Genomic DNA, 17,399 nt, shown 5'->3' on the forward strand with positions numbered 1-17,399 from the left:
GGTGCGGCGCGACGGCCAACCATGGGCAACAGCGCGGCGCGGGGCGGGGGGGGGGGCGGCCTCGAGGCACGCGGGCGGGCACGGTGGCGGGCGCGGTGGCGCGGGAGCGGGCGCGGCGCGGGGGCGGTGGCGGTGGCGGGCGCGGGCGCGGGTGTAGGCGCGGCGGCGCGGGCTCGGCACGGCGCGGCGCGGCGGGGGCGGAGGCACGGTGGGGGCGCGGGCGCGGCGGTGGCGCGGGCAAGGGCGGCGGCGTCGGCGGCTGTGCGCGGCTAGGGCGAGAGGGAGAAGAAGAGAGGAAAGGCGCGGGCCCGTTAGATATTTTCGAGCTCGGCGCAGTCACTCTGGCCCGCTGAACTCGGCACCAAGATCTACGGCGCCGAACCCCCTGGCAGGTCATCGACTGTGCCCAGGAGCTCGGCGCCAGAGACGCTGGCGCCTAGCTCGGCGCCAGCATCAATAGCGCCGAGCTAAGAGTCCATTTCCTAAATTCTTTTCGCCAGAGATCTATTTGTGAGAAACTTAAAAAAAAAAAAAAAGACCAAAAATTCGGCATCGGCGAAGCTTATCTCGATCAGCTAGTGATCGGCATCAACTCTGACGGCATCCAAACCTGCTACGACGCGTAATGACTGGGACCGTGCTGATCGAGATCGGTAGACTATGAGAGAGAAGAGCATAGAGAACCTTCTTCCAACTCGTGAAAGTAACAAGGACAGCGGCAAGGCTTCGCCGGAGCCTCGGCGGTTGACCGTAACAGCACCGGGGCACCGGCCGGCATGAAGGCGGCCGTCGGCGCCAAGCCACCGTTCCAAAAGACTCGCAGGAGACAAGAACTGATCACGATGGCGAGTTCCGCTCTCCCAGGGGACGCTTGCGTTCACGGCGAGTGGCTCGCTGCGGCTCCCCTCGGCGTCGTCGGCTTCCTGGAGGGTCGCGTCCATGGAGGCCATCCTTCCGGTGTGATCTCTCCCTTCTTTACGGGCTCATCGATGCCATTACTCAGCAGGTTTGCTTTGTTAGTCTAGATCTGCCTTCCTACTCATTCTGGAATTCATTGAGCAGTTGACCAACGACTGTTTCTTGCCCTGCCATGGCTGCCAATGGACCCTGGTGTGAACTGTGAAGTAAGGAGGCATCAAGGTTCTCTCCTCGGCGACATGGAGACATATCTGAACCCTGTCTCCGGGGGCTTACTCGAGGACGACACGCTACGGCTCTGGTTTTTTTTTTATCGGCCGAAATTCACGGAAATTTTCGAAATTTCCTTTCTATCCACAGGATCCGATAAAATTTGACATCGGCCAAATTTTTCCCTTCTTTCCTGCTTCCACACAGATAACCAAAATTCAGTCGTGTGACAATCCCATACTATAATATTTTATTTTTGTTTTTATCTGTGAACAAGTGATGTTTAATAGCTTAGGAATAGTTTCAAGTCAAATTCTACGGAATTTTTTCAAAATAATTTAAATATTTTTTGAATTTGGTCTGATATTTCCGATATATCTTGTTTATCCTATTTATCCATGATCTCCGATAAATTTTTATTTCTGATAATAAAAACCTTGTCAACAGATACCTGGCCGCTGCAAAGTTGATGCTGATATTTCAGCGTCAGCTGCCCCCTGGCACGGCATCCAGAGACATCCATGACGACCATTATCGTGCGAAAAAGCTCCTCGACAAGGCCATGTCCTCCCTCGCAATGGAGTTCTGCCACCTCCGAATCTGGCGACATGATGATTACCACCTGGATGTCTCGCCTGTGTCCATCTGGGAGTCCGTCAGGCGCAGCTTCCACGACAGTTCCAACTCTGACTCGGCAGCCTCATGGTCGAGTTCCTCTGCTTCCTGTTCCTTCACCGGCGGCAATAGTGGCAGCTCAAGTGGATTCCTCTCGGCTCTATTTGAGGACATGTCCGTCCGAAGTGACAAGGCATTCCGACGCATGCATATCGACAGAAAGGAGTTGTCCACCCTCAATGACATTGCAGGCTTCATGATCGAAGGCGGATATCAAGAAATGCTGCGACGTGCAATCCATCGAGACTCTGCTCAACTTGCCAGGTATGTGTTGCGTATGTACTGTACTTCGTAAGAGTCATCACAAATTCACAATCAATCAAGCTAGCTCTGGATAATTTTTAGTTTCACATTTTCCAAGGATTTCTAACGAGAAAGATACTTCCTCCGTTCCAAATTGCAAATCATTCCGCCTAGAAAAAGTTACCAAAATTAACTTACAATTTGAGATGGAGGAGAGTATTTAATTGATATTACAATTACAACTGACGAACTGAGACGGCGACTAGAAGTAGTGAATGAGAGCCAATCAAAATTCTTTTCTAAGAACTTGACCTATATCCCAAAACTTTCCAAAATCTCCTCTCTTCTAGCAAAATCAAGTTTCAGTAGTCATGATAAGGCTATAGAACTTGAAGTATTAGGAAGCCCAAAAGATCAAGCAGAAGCAAGAACAAATCAAGGAAACACCTCGGAACCCCCAGAAGTCGATTTTCAGCCTGTAGATCATGGAAGTTCTGCGCTTGCCCGCGAAAGTTCCGCGTTCATGTGCACAAGTTCCGCACTAAACGCTTTGAGCAGACTGAACCAATAAGGAAAAGGAGCAAAAACTCGATCAAACGAAGTCCAAATGGCCTTCCTTAGGATGTTTTGAAGGTGTTCACAAAGTTTCACCTGAAAAAGATTAAAGCTTGGATGGCAGATTGAAAAACAAGCTCTCAAATTGAGGCTTTCACGATTTTCTTGAAACAGAGGAGATGGGGTGCACGTGGGAAATCTGGTTGACGAAAAGCCTGGTCATGTTCTCCAAACTTCATAGCACCTAGGAAGCTCAAGAAATCAACCCAAAAACCTTAGCTCGAAGATCCTTAAGAAATTCACCAAAGAGCAAGAATTGGTGAGATTTGGGGCCTGGAAACAAGAGCTTCGAAGCTGGGCTTCATGATATAGATAAGTTCTAAGGGTCCCAAAGACTCACAAAAACGTGTCAAACAATCAACCAAAGTTGCATTTCAAAAATCTCCCAAAAATGGCCATGAAAATCACCGAAAAATGGAAAATTGGAGGAAAAGGATGAACTTCGAGATTTCAGCAAACCTTTTAATTAATCAACTATGAATTCATCTATACAAGATCAGGTCTAGCCTCCTTCCTTCATCCTCCCTCTAAAGATGGAAAATTAAAGCAAGGGGTGCCTTTCTACTTCTAATCTCCCTATAGATGAACACTTGGCCTGCCCAAGCAAAATGAGATGTGGATTCAAGGGATACCTCTCCACCAGTCATCTACCTTATTAATAGGCGTTTGGAATACCCCAAACTGCCCCTAGGCTAATACTAAGACTACCAACCCACTTAGGGCAATATGGTCCATATTACACAAAAACACACCCGATACACATCCAACAGCCACGATTGCTCCTCCCCTTCATTTAGCCTTGACGCTAACTCAGAGATGTCTCCACGTGCCACCTAGAATCCCCCCTGGTTTTGAGGCCCAACCCGACGTCATCCTCGGTCGGTAGATCACCAGGTGCTTGCGTGCTCGCCTTGACTTGGCCCGATCTCCATCTTGACTTTGGTCAACACCATTGTAACGTCCCGTGTCCAAAATCTACTTATATGGTCAGCTTTGCAGGTGGAACGGGCCTGCATATGTGTAGCACCTCGCTTACATTTTCGTCCTCGCTTCGTGTAAAATGGTTAACCTAGAGGTGCTACTTTTAGAACGACAAGGATTATAAGGCCCTCACCTTCCTAAACTTCCAAGAAGATACTAAACCCACCACCACGAACTCCTCATGTGCCACATGGGCCAACAACACAACTACAACAGGCTTCTAACTGGCTGGTGTGCTACATTGACACTCCCCTTAAGGGTTGACGCCCTCAACTAACTCACCACAAACGCACAAGATGCCTAGAACCACCCGTTGGTATGCCACTCACGGGCACATACAATAAGGGTTGATGCTCTGAATACCATCTATAACACCCAACATCCAAAATCTACTCCGCACATGGAACAGGCCTAGATATGCGTAGCACCTCGCTTACACTTTCGTCCTCACTTCATATAAAAGGGTTAACCTAGAGGTGCTACATTTGGAACGACAAGGATTATAAGCTGGCCCTTACCCTCCTAAACTTTCAAGGTGGTACTAAACCCATCAACAACAACTCCTCATGTGCCAAATGAGCCAACAACACAACTACAACAGGCTTCTAATGGGCTAGGGTGTTACAACCATCTTCCCCACCATCCTCGCATGTACACTTACTTGGCAATGTGTCCAAATGCTAGTCATCCATCGCGCACAGACTCCTCGCTTGTACACTTACTTCTTCGAGTGTTCATCCTCTGGCCCTCGGGTACCTCAGTCCAAGCTTTTGTGTCCGCCCTTCATTTCTCCCGATCCATCGCGCACAGACTCCTCACTTGACCTTCTCCATTGCCGTTGACTGTCTCACGCTCAACACCTACACATCACAAGCCAAGAGGCACATTGTACACACGCACTCATGCCTCATTTCATCTCATGCATGCTTAGCCAAAGCTCTAACCACCTCATTGACAATCACTCATCACTCACATTGGTGGTGGAGGAGGAGGAACACTCGAAGAAGGGGAAATATTTGTTGGTCCTGTCATTGTCATCTTGGGCGCGAAGGAATTGCTAAAGTTGTTCTGGCTCATTTGACATCCCTGCAATTCTTTTTCTGCAAGAATAGAAATCTAAAACAAGCGAATGATAGTAGTAAATTCTTTATAATCAACAATATCCTAAAATTCACTCCTCAATCCACCATAGAAACAAGACACTTTATCCTCTAGATCCTCTTCTACCCTTTTGAACCTCTGCATAATATTTCTGGATAGACATATTTCCTCACTCTAAGCGTTGTAATTTCTTACGTAAATCACATTTATATGAAGGAGGAATAAAACGATCACACATTGCTTCTTTTAGTCTATCCCATGACTCAGGTTGTAGATGCAAAGTAGCTAATTCTTGTCACTAGATTATAGCAAAGCTTTTTCAAACTCACTAATAGCTTGTCTAAACTTGTGATGATCAGGAACAATGTGGGAAGCAAATTTTTGTTCTGTTATCTCCCAATCAAATTATTCCTTAACATCATATTTACCATAAAAAGGTGGTATGATGAATTTAATTTTAGCATAAGGGTCATTATTGCAAACAATGCCACGATTGTGCTCATTATTAACATTACCTCCCATACCTGTACGATTGCTTTGAAGGCATCGATGCGGGTTCCGCTTGCGTGTCACCCTCTCATCAATCATACCATCGTCTCTGTACACAAAATCATCGTCAAGGATCCCTTCGTCTTTGTCATCTTTGTTCTCATCATTGGTCTTTGGACGGTTGGTCTCTAGCTGCTGAACTCTCCCAGTCAGTGCGCTCAAAAATTGATAAAAAGATTTCAAGCTTAGAAAGACGATCTTTCAGGTTGTTTGATGAAAAATAAGTTCAACAAACCCACTGAAGGGGGGCACACGGATGCTAATTTTTTTCCAATTCTAAAAATGGAGTCAGTATGCAAAAGTTATGTCATTTTTACAAACATACTCTGAATCAGAGGACAAAACTAGGAAAAAGTGCATAATATTGGTGGCGGGTAGGGTTTGAAAGAAACGATGGGCAGAAATACACTGGGCTCAAACACAATCTAACCAATAACAAAACTTCGACCTAGGACAAAAACTCAACATGGCGGACTCTGAGACTGAATTATACAAAGGCTATGACGCGGAAGGTTCTAGGACAGGAAAAATAAGTATGACATTGGACTATGGGACGAAGGTGAAACACTCGAGCTAGCATTTAAGATGCGAACCTAATGGTATGCCTGAAGCTCTGATTATCACTAAGAAGAAACTCAATTGAAGTGACAAATTGTAGATCTATTTTCATGCACTCGAAGTTGGGGTTTCACTACCGATGACAGCGACTGTTCGAAGACAGAATGATCTAAAGCAAAACCCAAACCCTAACTTTGGCGATGATGACTCATTATAATGTCTTTAGGGCATGGGAACCCCCTGGACATGCCTCCTTATTAATGTGCCCTAAGACGATACACGGCCCAATAGAACAAAAGAAGGTGACACAATACCCTGGCAGATTATAGACATTGACTTGTTTCGATGATTTTCATTGACTCTGGTAGAATTTTGATGTCAAACCAAAGCCATTTGTTATCTTATGAAATTATCTTTCCACACATATGCGGGTTGTCAAAAATGGAGTGTGTATGTGCCTGGGGTGTCTATTTTACTGCAGGTTGGTCCTAGAGGCCGAGGCAGACTCGAACTCGAGTTGACTGGACCTCTGGATTGACTTGGACGTCCTTGCTGGTCTTCTCCACCTCTACACCTCTCTCCAAGTTCTTCATGATCCTCTTTAATGTTCCTAGGCTTGATAACATCATTAGGTACTAATCTATTCTCAAAACTATAAAAAAGATCGGTTAAGAACAAGCTCACCTCTAGTTTCGATTGTCGCATTCGAGCTCTAGTCATTGGACTTTGCATAACGGTTGGAGGATCAACGGATGCATCCAAAGGAGTGATGTTGTCACACTCGGTTTTAATGGCAAAACCAGATACACACCATATGTGAGCCCAGGAAGTCAAATCTCACATATAGCTATAAATAAAGGTAATATCAAAAGACAACGCTTAAATGCATAGCGTATTAGTATAAAGGATATAACCTTAGAGTATAGACAGCGGAAAAACAACTCCGATCTTCAGGTGAAGACTCTAAATTCACAGGGACAACTGACTGGTTGATCACAAGCCTAACTCCTCCAGACTAGCAATCTGGTACCCATCCGGGATTTTTATCCAAATAATTGAAAATAAAACAAGCGTAAGTACATGTCGTACTCAGCAAATATAACATGGGGTTCATGAGGCTCAAAAGGCTGACATTGGTTCACTGCGATTAGCTTTTATTGAGTCATGATTTTAGCAATTGAGTAGCAACAAGTTCACCTCAAGCCCATAAACACATGATCAGGTAAACATGAATAATGAATAGCATAAACAATTAACCATTAGTGAGCATCTTCATCATCAGTAACATCTATGTTCATTATCTATTCCGTAAATGTTCCAAGGCCGCTCGTGACCGTGAGCACGGCTGATATACCAGTTTTACACTCTGCAGAGGTTGTACACTTTCACTGTGAGTCGTGATTTACCCTTTCGCCCGAGGTAGCTAGTCTCTTGACCCACTTCCAAGGAAGGTCGGCAGGGTTCACTATGAAGCCTTTCAAAGGTTCGTCTAACAAGTTAGGGCCATTAGATTCACTCGACAAACAGATGTAGTGCCCCCCTTCCCGATGGCACATTGACACGCAGCCTATACACATGGGGATAGAGGCCGCACTATACCTAATTGGTCAAACTATTCTTACGCCAATAAAGGTAACCACTAACAAGCTAGAAAAGGTCCTCATACTGAGCTAAAGCCAGAGCCATATAGCCCTCACAGCTGTACTATAAGTCCCGAATGATCACTTACAGATAAGTCCTTAGGGAGAGGAATCTAGAGCATGAAAACACGCTAGGGATGGTGGGTTCTATAATTAAAAACCCGAGGGACCGTCATGCAAAGCTGGCAGCCGAATCGGTATCCTTGAATACCGGCTGTTGGATCCCGATCCAATGAGCCAAAACAGATCAGGCGGGGGAAAAAGAAGACGACGGCCGGCCGGAAAAGATAGCACGGTGGCGCCATTGCCGGACCTTGCCGGCAACGTCGGCTTCGACGCTCCCGGTCACCACAGCTCACGAGAAGAGGTCAGGGAGCAAGAGGAGGATATGGCGAACCTGATTAGGGCATCGGGGTGGCCCTACGTGGCACGGTAGCGAGCTATCCGCGGCGGCGCCATGGACGGGTGAGTACGGCCTCATCGGAGTTCACGAAAAAGGTCCTACGGCCCACGGTTATCAACGAAAAAGGTACGGGGTGAGAGAGGGGATTGATGCGAACCCGTTCGGATGATTTACCTCGGCATGGAGGGCAGCACAGCACACAGCGACATCAAGCTCCTTTGGTGGGATCCGAGCGACGGCGTTGGGCTAGCTCGGGGCGAGAGCAGAGCGTGATAGGGCGCGGGGTAGGTAGCGGCGGCCACGGGGATCCGGTATTTAAGGGACCGAAGCCTTGGGAGGCACGGCAAGCGGAGGGAGCTGTGGGAGGGGTGGACACGGCCGGCGACAGTGGAGTCCGCGTCGGTCACGAGGTAGGAGGCGGAGCTGACAGGTCGGGCCCACCCGTCGGTGAGACCAGGCGGGGAACGGCACGGCGTAGCTGCTGCGGGCTAGGCCGGCCCATGAGCGGAGAGGGGCAAGAGACGCTGGGCCGCGGGAAAGAGAAACCGGCCTGCGCAACTGGGCTGCGGAAACAGAGAAAAGGCTGGGCTGGCTTGGTGCCTGGGCTAAAAGAGAGAGAGAGAGGATGAGTTTTTCTTTTCCATTTCTTTTTCCTATTTCATTTTCAAAACCAAATTCAAGTATGACCCAAAGTCAAATTCAAATGGGGTTTCAAACACACTTTTCAATTCAATCAGGATTGAGAAATTTTAGTAAGTTTTCCAAGAATAAATTCTACACCTTTTTTTAATTCTTTTATTTTAAAATTTTCTTTTCTTTTACTCATAGCCATTTTTAATTTCTTTCCAAATCAATTCAAACCATTTTGAATTTTAAATCAAAACCTGCTCAATCAAATACTTCGAATGCAAGGGCATGTATGCACAAACATGTTTCTAAACCTTATATTAAATTTTAATTTCATGAAAATTTTTATTTCCTGTGTTTTAAATGAACACAAAATTCCAAATTTAATCATTTTAGCTCTATTTTCAAAAGTGGCAAATTTTGGGGTGTTACAATTCTACCCCCCTTAAGATGAATCTCGTCCTCGAGATTCGGACGACGTTGACTAGGAGATAGGGATACTTCGTCTCTAGATTCTTCTTTGCTTCATCGTGTAGTTCCATCGTCTTGATAAGGATCCCACTTTACCTTGCATACATGTTGATCTTACTCCAAGTAACTTGTCAAACTAACTCCAAGATTATGACAGGTACCTTGAGAAATTTCTAGGTAACTCCAATTACTAGGCTACCTTTCCTTTTGTACCAATTCTCTTCCTTAAAATATCCACCTTCTCCAATGAAGCCTGACGAATCTCTTGGCCAGAAGAAAATTCTATTACCCATCTTCAAAACATTAGTGATTCCGATCAAGTTACTCAAACTTGGAATACAATTCTTATTCCTTGGTGTCACCCAAACCTTATTAGCACAACACTCCATTGCTAAGGGCATCGGCTGCAACTTTTGCCCCTTAAAGTAATAGCACCTATCCAAGTCGTAACCAATTTTATTCCAATGAGGATATCACAAGCACAAGACCAACTTAGTGAAGATGTCCTGCAGATTCTTGTGATCCTCCTATATGTCACTTTTACTTCTAAGAAGATATTACTTCCATGCTCCATAATGGATAACTCCAGATACATGTTGGGTAGTTCAACTCACGCTTCCTTAGTTGACTTAATGAACAAGCCACTACTTTTCTTCATGCATAAGAACACATTCCACACCTTGATAAAGTGCGTCATTATAGATATGAAGCTCTCGTTCGAATCTGGCAAAGCTAATACTTATGTTTTACTTCAACCTCTTCTTGGACTCCTTCAACACTTAGCTGAAGTTTCTTTATCCAAACTAACTTGAAAACTTCTCCCGTAGCTCTATCAAAATCTTGATGATCTTGGATAAACCTTCCTTGAACATTTAGTCAAATCTCATTGAGACTCTAAACTTCTTTCACATCTTTGGGTACCACCACGCTTTCGCTGCGCAAACTAGAACGTAGGGCACTACATCTTGCATATTTTTCAACTTGGCTACCCCCCTTAAGAAAAGATAAACTAGGGGACACCAAGCATAGCTTGCACATTCTTCTTAGATGAACTAACTAGTATCAAGATGTTCTGATATCCCAACGATACTCTTGTGTATGGGCAAGAACAAGAAATCTGGAATTCCTCGCGAGCAGAAAAACAGCAGCGGCTTAAAATGGCTGTAACTCTCATTCTGTTAATCCAATGATATTGTAGCTTATACCGTTAGAAAGATCATAAAATTCTCCACAATTTCCGTACAGAACACTTTTCTAAATTCTGCCATTAACTTGGTCGAAAACAGGGTACAACAGAAACTGTTCTGGGTTCCAAACAGCACAGATGCATCGGCTTGTGATTTTCGTATCTCCATAACCAAAATAGCTATCAGGATGATTCTTGTGCTCAGAGAAAGATGTTGAAGTCTACTATTGTCCAGAATTTGCTCATGATTTATGGCCATCCAAGATTAGAGAAATAAGCCAAAGAATGCAGACTGCTCCGAAAAGACAGGATATGGAGAACAGAAAAAAACATATCCCAACTATTTATTATACTGATCCTTATGCCTTAAGCCTATAAACTAAATGAAATTGTGGGAACACCCAACAAGATCATTGCAATCATTACAAAGATTCAAAACAATCATAAGCATAATGACAATTCAACAAGCAATAAAGATGCACAACTCAATCATTGACTCAACTTGCGATACTATCGTTTTTATTACACTAGGGGTAACAATCCTAAGACTTATCTTCAGATTACGCAAGAAGCTGATGAGGAACAGTTCTAAAAGTAAATTAAATCAAGGAGTGAAGATGAGAACAAAGGCTTTAAAATAAGCACCAAGGTAGAGATAAATAGCAAGGGTAGAGATATAGTAGAGAAGAAAATATCAAGGTTCATAGAGCAAGGTTTTTTATAGCAACTTCTAAACCTTAAAATGACCAGTTTCTACTAGGCTTGCGTCCTACAGTTAGCATTGCTCTGATACCACTTGTCGCACCCGGTTTTAATGGCAAAACCAGATACACACCATATGTGAGCCCAGGAAGTCAAATCTCACATATAGCTACAAATAAGGGTAATATCAAAAGACAACGCTTAAATGCATAGCGTATTAGTATAAAGGATATAACCTCAGAGTATAGACAGCGGAAAAACAACTCCGATCTTCAGGTGAAGACTCCAAATTCACAGGGACAACTGACTGGTTGATCATAAGCCTAACTCCTCCAGACTAGCAATCTGGTACCCATCCAGGATTTTTATCCAAATAATTGAAAATAAAACAAGCGTAAGTACATGTCGTACTCAGCAAATATAACATGGGGTTCATGAGGCTCAAAAGGCTGACACTGGTTCACTGCGATTAGCTTTTATTGAGTCATGATTTTAGCAATTGAGTAGCAACAAGTTCACCTCAAGCCCATAAACACATGATCAAGTAAACATGAATAATGAATAGCATAAACAATTAACCATTAGTGAGCATCTTCATCATCAGTAACATCTGTGTTCATCATCTATTCCGTAAATGTTCCAAGGCCGCTCGTGACCGTGAGCACGGCTGATATACCAGTTTTACACTCTGCAGAGGTTGTACACTTTCACTGTGAGTCGTGATTTACCCTTTCGCCCGAGGTAGCTAGTCTCTTGACCCACTTCCAAGGAAGGTCGGCAGGGTTCACTATGAAGCCTTTCAAAGGTTCGTCTAACAAGTTAGGGCCATTAGATTCACTCGGCAAACAGATGTAGTGCCCCCCTTCCCGATGGCACATTGACACGCAGCCTATACACATGGGGACAGAGGCCGCACTATACCTGATTCGTCAAGCCATTCTTACGCTAATAAAGGTAACCACTAACAAGCTAGAAAAGGTCCTCATACTGAGCTAAAGCCAGAGCCATATAGCCCTCACAGCTGTACTGTAAGTCCCGGATGATCACTTACAGATAAGTCCTTAGGGAGAGGAATCTAGAGCACCATAAAAACAACCCAATGCTCTAGCCCCCTTGTTCCATGTTGCTAAAAAGCATCTTTTAATGTTTATTGCATATACCATTAGTCAAGTTACAAGATCATGGTTGTAGTTGAGCACTAGCATCATACTACCCAATGCAATAACCCAAAGGTAACAAGGCACAAGGTACAAAGTACTAGGAAAATTACTATGGTTGCCAAGGTAGACACATGCAGTATGAATTAAATGATTAAAGGTGAATAGGTAACAAGGAAGATCCCATGCTATACTTGCCTTAAAACACCGATCCTTCGGTAAGCTTTAATCTTCAACGTTCTTCTTCTTGATCACCACGTATATCTCACCGACTAGACGAAATCATAAAGCACCACACAAGCATCCATACAATCATACATGAAGCAAACAATAGATCTAAATTAGAACAGTACACCAAATATAAAATCAAGATGAAAAGTTTGTAAAACAAATCTACGTCTCACTACGAACACAGAGACGCGAAAAGCACTCTAATCGGAGCTACGGTGAAAAAGATACATCTACCGAAAGATCTACTCATAAAACTATTAGTTTCATGTGTTTTAATTATATAAAACATATATAAGATATTGTATAGCTAATATAAATTAGGTCAAACTTAGATTTGAATTATAAAACTAAAGTAAACCAAACCCTATTTTATTTATAAAATCCAGTTGCACAATTGTTATTTAAGATATGATTCAAACCATGAAATTCCAGTATTAGTGACATGATAAACACTGTTACGAACGCGTAGATCTTGATGCTATGAATCTAACGCAACTTGAATGGACTAAAACGGATCTAAGACGCAGAAGATATGATTTAAATAAGATTTCTTTTAGTCAAATCTTAGATTAAATCTAATCATGAATTTTAAAAGTTAAAAACATACTGAACAGTAGTATAAACACGTAGATTATAAAATTACGAACCTAACGCAAGTTGAACGGATCAAATCGGAGTTAAAACGGAAAAGTTATGGTCTAAACAAATCTAGTGGCAAAACTGTGAATAAGTGAAAACGTATTTTCAATCTAAACGAACCAGAATACGCTTTCAAAAGAGGAAAACGGGAGCTGAAAACACGCTAGGGATGGCGGGTTATATAATTAAAAACCCGAGGGACCGTCATGCAAAGCTGGCAGCCGAATCGGTATCCTTGAATACCGGCCGTTGGATCCCGATCCAATGAGCCAAAACAGATCAGGTGGGGAAAAAGAAGACGACGGCCGGCCGGAAAAGACAGCACGGTGGCGCCATTGCCGGACCTTGCCGGCGACGTCGGCTTCGACGCTCCCGGTCACCACAGTTCACGAGAAGAGGTCAGGGAGCAAGAGGAGGATATGGCGAACCTGATTAGGGCATCGGGGTGGCCCTACGTGGCATGGTAGCGAGCTATCCGCGGCGGCGCCATGGACGGGTGAGTACGGCCTCATCGGAGTTCACGAAAAAGGTCCTACGGCCCACGGTTATCAACGAAAAAGGTACGGGGTGAGAGAGGGGATTGATGCGAACTCGTTCGGATGATTTACCTCGGCGTGGAGGGCAGCACAGCACACGGCGACATCAAGCTCCTTTGGTGGGATCCGAGCGACGGCGTTGGGCTAGCTCGGGGCGAGAGCAGAGCGTGATAGGGCGCGGGGTAGGTAGCGGCGGCCACGGGGATCCGGTATTTAAGGGACCGAAGCCTTGGGAGGCACGGCAAGCGGAGGGAGCCGTGGGAGGGGTGGACATGGCCGGCGACGGTGGAGTCCGCGTCGGTCACGAGGTAGGAGGCGGAGCTGACAGGTCGGGCCCACCCGTCGGTGAGACCAGGCGGGGAACGGCGCGGCGTAGCTGCTGCGGGCTGGGCCGGCCCACGAGCGGAGAGGGGCAAGAGACGCTGGGCCGCGGGAAAGAGAAACCGGCCTGCGCAACTGGGCTGCGGAAACAGAGAAAAGGCTGGGCTGGCTTGGTGCCTGGGCTAAAAAAGAGAGAGAGAGGATGAGTTTTTCTTTTCCATTTCTTTTTCCTATTTCATTTTCAAAACCAAATTCAAGTATGACCCAAAGTCAAATTCAAATGGGGTTTCAAACACACTTTTCAATTCAATAGGATTGAGAAATTTTAGTAAGTTTTCCAAGAATAAATTCTACACCTTTTTTAATTCTTTTATTTTAAAATTTTCTTTTCTTTTACTCATAGCCATTTTTAATTTCTTTCCAAATCAATTCAAACCATTTTGAATTTTAAATCAAAACCTGCTCAATCAAATACTTCAAATGCAAGGGCATGTATGCACAAACATGTTTCTAAACCTTATATTAAATTTTAATTTCATGAAAATTTTTATTTCCTGTGTTTTAAATGAACACAAAATTCCAAATTTAATCATTTTAGCTCTATTTTCAAAAGTGGCAAATTTTGGGGTGTTACAGATGTCCTTATCACACTTATTACATGGCACATACCAACCATGTGTTCGCAACAAACATAAAAAGAATGCATGTTCCGTAAAAGGATCCTATTTTAATTATTATTTCTCTTAGACACTTTCTAAGTATTGCGGTCCCTTTAGTATCAAATTAAACGTATTAGTCTACTTATTAGGCTAAAGCACACTTTTTAACCTCAAAATTAGTCGGCAATTCGATTTTCAATCTTAAACTACGAAACAGGGTAACGAGCAGTCAAAAACGTCAAATTCAGTCCTGTCGTAGGTTTCAAAGGTGGTTTTCTATTTCCTAAAAGTAATAAAATTCTGTTTTGATCTTTATAAATTCATAATTAATTTATTTTAAATCATAAAAATGTGAAACTAGTACTAGTTTTATTCTGAACGTGTTATCTATTTGTTGGTGGTCTATTTAGAGTTATTTGGATCTTAATTAATCGTTTTAAATAAATAATGAGCATGACTATGAGCTATAAAGCAATAGGAACCAAAATAAATCAATTCCAAATAGCTATATATAGATCATAAACATGTAGATAATATTTCTAGAAAAAAATGGTACTAGGTTTATATTTTTTGGATTCAAAATAAATTATTTATGGATTTGTAGCAACAAATTAGATTTTTTATTATTTTTATAAAATAGCAAATCACCTTTGAAACCAGCAAGAGAACCAAATTTGTCTGATTTTTGACAGTTGGAGGGCATCCATTACACGGTTCTGTACAAGGTTAAAATTCCGTAGTTCAAGATTAAAAATCGGACTACCATACAAGTTAGAGATTGAAAACTATGCATTACCGTTCTACTTTTTTTTTGCGACGTACCCTTCTACTTATTAGGAATGACTTACTGACACATGTCCAACAGTTACCCTGAAATCCTTGACATCAATAACATTTGGGGCGGTCACATGGAAGAATCCAAAGAAATTCTACTGAAGGTTTGGACAACGGCGATGCACATCATCGTTCGTGTCTTGAGTGAGATGCAAAGACAATTGAATGGACGGGATCTTGGTTACTTCAATATATTCAAGGAGGATTATTTCTTAGCAATTGCAAAACAATCTATCAGGAAGTTGCTTAGAGCAGCTGATTCTACGTGCATTCAGGGTGCACCACCAATTGATCCAGTTTACATGGATACCTATACAGCACCTAAGCCTGATCTATCCAAAATGGTAAATCTGGTGATGGTGTACCAAGCACTGAATTATAGCATGCCGACGATATTAGCATTGCTGTCAGGTCAAACTAAGGAGTCCATCCTTGCAGAGGGTGAAGGGCTAATACACCGATTGTCAGACATGTTTGTCAAGCTATCTGTTGAGCAAACCGATCTGGCGATAGCGCGACGTTTGGACATCTCTGACACAGGTGTTCATCGCTTCACAAGGCATATCATGGATCATGTGCGGATGCTGGTTCAACACAAGACCACAGTCTGTCTAATGCTGAAGGGTGACCTGAAAGCATTCCATGAACTGGTTGCGCAGCTGATCTCCTCTTTGGAGTCTATGCTGGATAGGAACTCAAAAGGTTTGCACCTCCCAGGGCAGCAACAAATGTTCCTGCTGAACAACGTACACTTCATGCTTCAGGAAGCCAAGATAGAGAAAGATTTGGGACGGATCCTTGGAGAAGGGTGGCTGTTGCAGCGCAATGACCAACTCGACATGTTCATTGCAGGATATGTAGATGCTTCATGGACACCTGTCATATCTTGCGTGCTAAGACGGACCCTAGTATGGGAGATCTTGTGGCCATTGTTTGACAAGTTCACTTCACTTTTCGAGACGACCTACCGGGTGCATAAAACATGGAAAGTTAGTAATCCTCTGATCCGGAATAAGGTGCGGGAGGCAATATTTCATAAGGTTATCCCAGTATACCGAATGCATATGGAGAATTGCTCGGAGAAGCAGCAAAAATCTGCAAGGTACAACATTCAGCAACTGGAGTCACAGCTGCAGGAATTGTTCGAGGGGTAACTTTGGACGCGGGTATATATGGTTTACCCAATTTCTGTACTTGTAAAGTTGTAAAGCTATTAAGTGCTGTAGCGAAATCTCATTAAAAGTTGTTTGTTGACTGTTAGTAAGGAAAAAAAAGAAGTGAAAAGCTAGTAGATAGATACTGATGTCCCACCCCGCTCCCTTCTTTGGCTTTGAACCTATGGACGGAAAAGCTATTATGTTGTTTTTGTCAATTCTATGCTGTACATCTTCATAACTGTTTAATTGTATATATATATACTATGAGAAATTTTATTTAATTATTAACGGTAATAAGGTAATTGTTGCTGGGACACCCCCTCCTATGTGTATTCTAAAGTATTTTTTTGAAATGTCACCGGGGGATGTACTGTCCCCACATGAATTTTATTACCACAGATTCTGACCAAAGCCAATGATGATAATTACAAAGTTAGGTCATGAATCCAGAGATACAAAGCAAGAAGGAAAGACTAGCGCCCAGACGTCCGGAGTCCAGACACCCGCGCCTACCGCCTGCCCATGCGCTTGACGTGCTCCGTCTGCATGCGACAGAAAACGACGCAGGCGATGCACTTCCCTAGCTGGATGCATGCGGCCAACAGAAGGGACGTGCGCACCGCGTCTCCGCCTCCCACTTTACCTAAGTGGGACCCACAACGCATGCATGTAGCTCCTGCCCGCCCACCCACTGCTGCACCTGTGACTTGTCCGTGCGATGCTGCTATGCATGCACCTGTGCATGCATGTGGGGGCTGCCGTGCCCGCGGGGACACTACACCCGAGGGGACCACCTCCGTCTGCGCCCACTTCCCGCGCCCGGTCATGCAATACTTGCAACATAAAGCATTTGCTTCAACATACGTCCGAAACAGATAAAACATTTAAAAATATACGCTTGCAACATATGTGTATGGCCACAACAACATATGCAACATCCAGATAAAATATTTGCAATATAGGTTTGAAAGGGCTGAAACATTTGA

At 43.8% G+C, this 17,399-nt stretch overlaps 1 protein-coding gene across 1 annotated transcript; it reads left to right on the forward strand.

Annotated features, from left to right (window-relative positions):
* Positions 1–1,642: 1,642 nt before the first annotated feature.
* Positions 1,643–16,594, forward strand: LOC136531492 (exocyst complex component EXO70A1-like). Its single transcript, XM_066524138.1, has 2 exons — positions 1,643–2,067; positions 15,288–16,594. Exons 1-2 carry the CDS (start codon positions 1,691–1,693, stop codon positions 16,408–16,410), a joined length of 1,500 nt encoding a protein of 499 aa, XP_066380235.1. The 5' UTR covers positions 1,643–1,690; the 3' UTR covers positions 16,411–16,594.
* Positions 16,595–17,399: the final 805 nt, after the last annotated feature.

The sequence above is a fragment of the Miscanthus floridulus genome, unplaced genomic scaffold (assembly GCF_019320115.1).
Source record: "Miscanthus floridulus cultivar M001 unplaced genomic scaffold, ASM1932011v1 fs_364_1_2, whole genome shotgun sequence".
In the NCBI taxonomy this organism is placed as follows: domain Eukaryota; kingdom Viridiplantae; phylum Streptophyta; class Magnoliopsida; order Poales; family Poaceae; genus Miscanthus; species Miscanthus floridulus.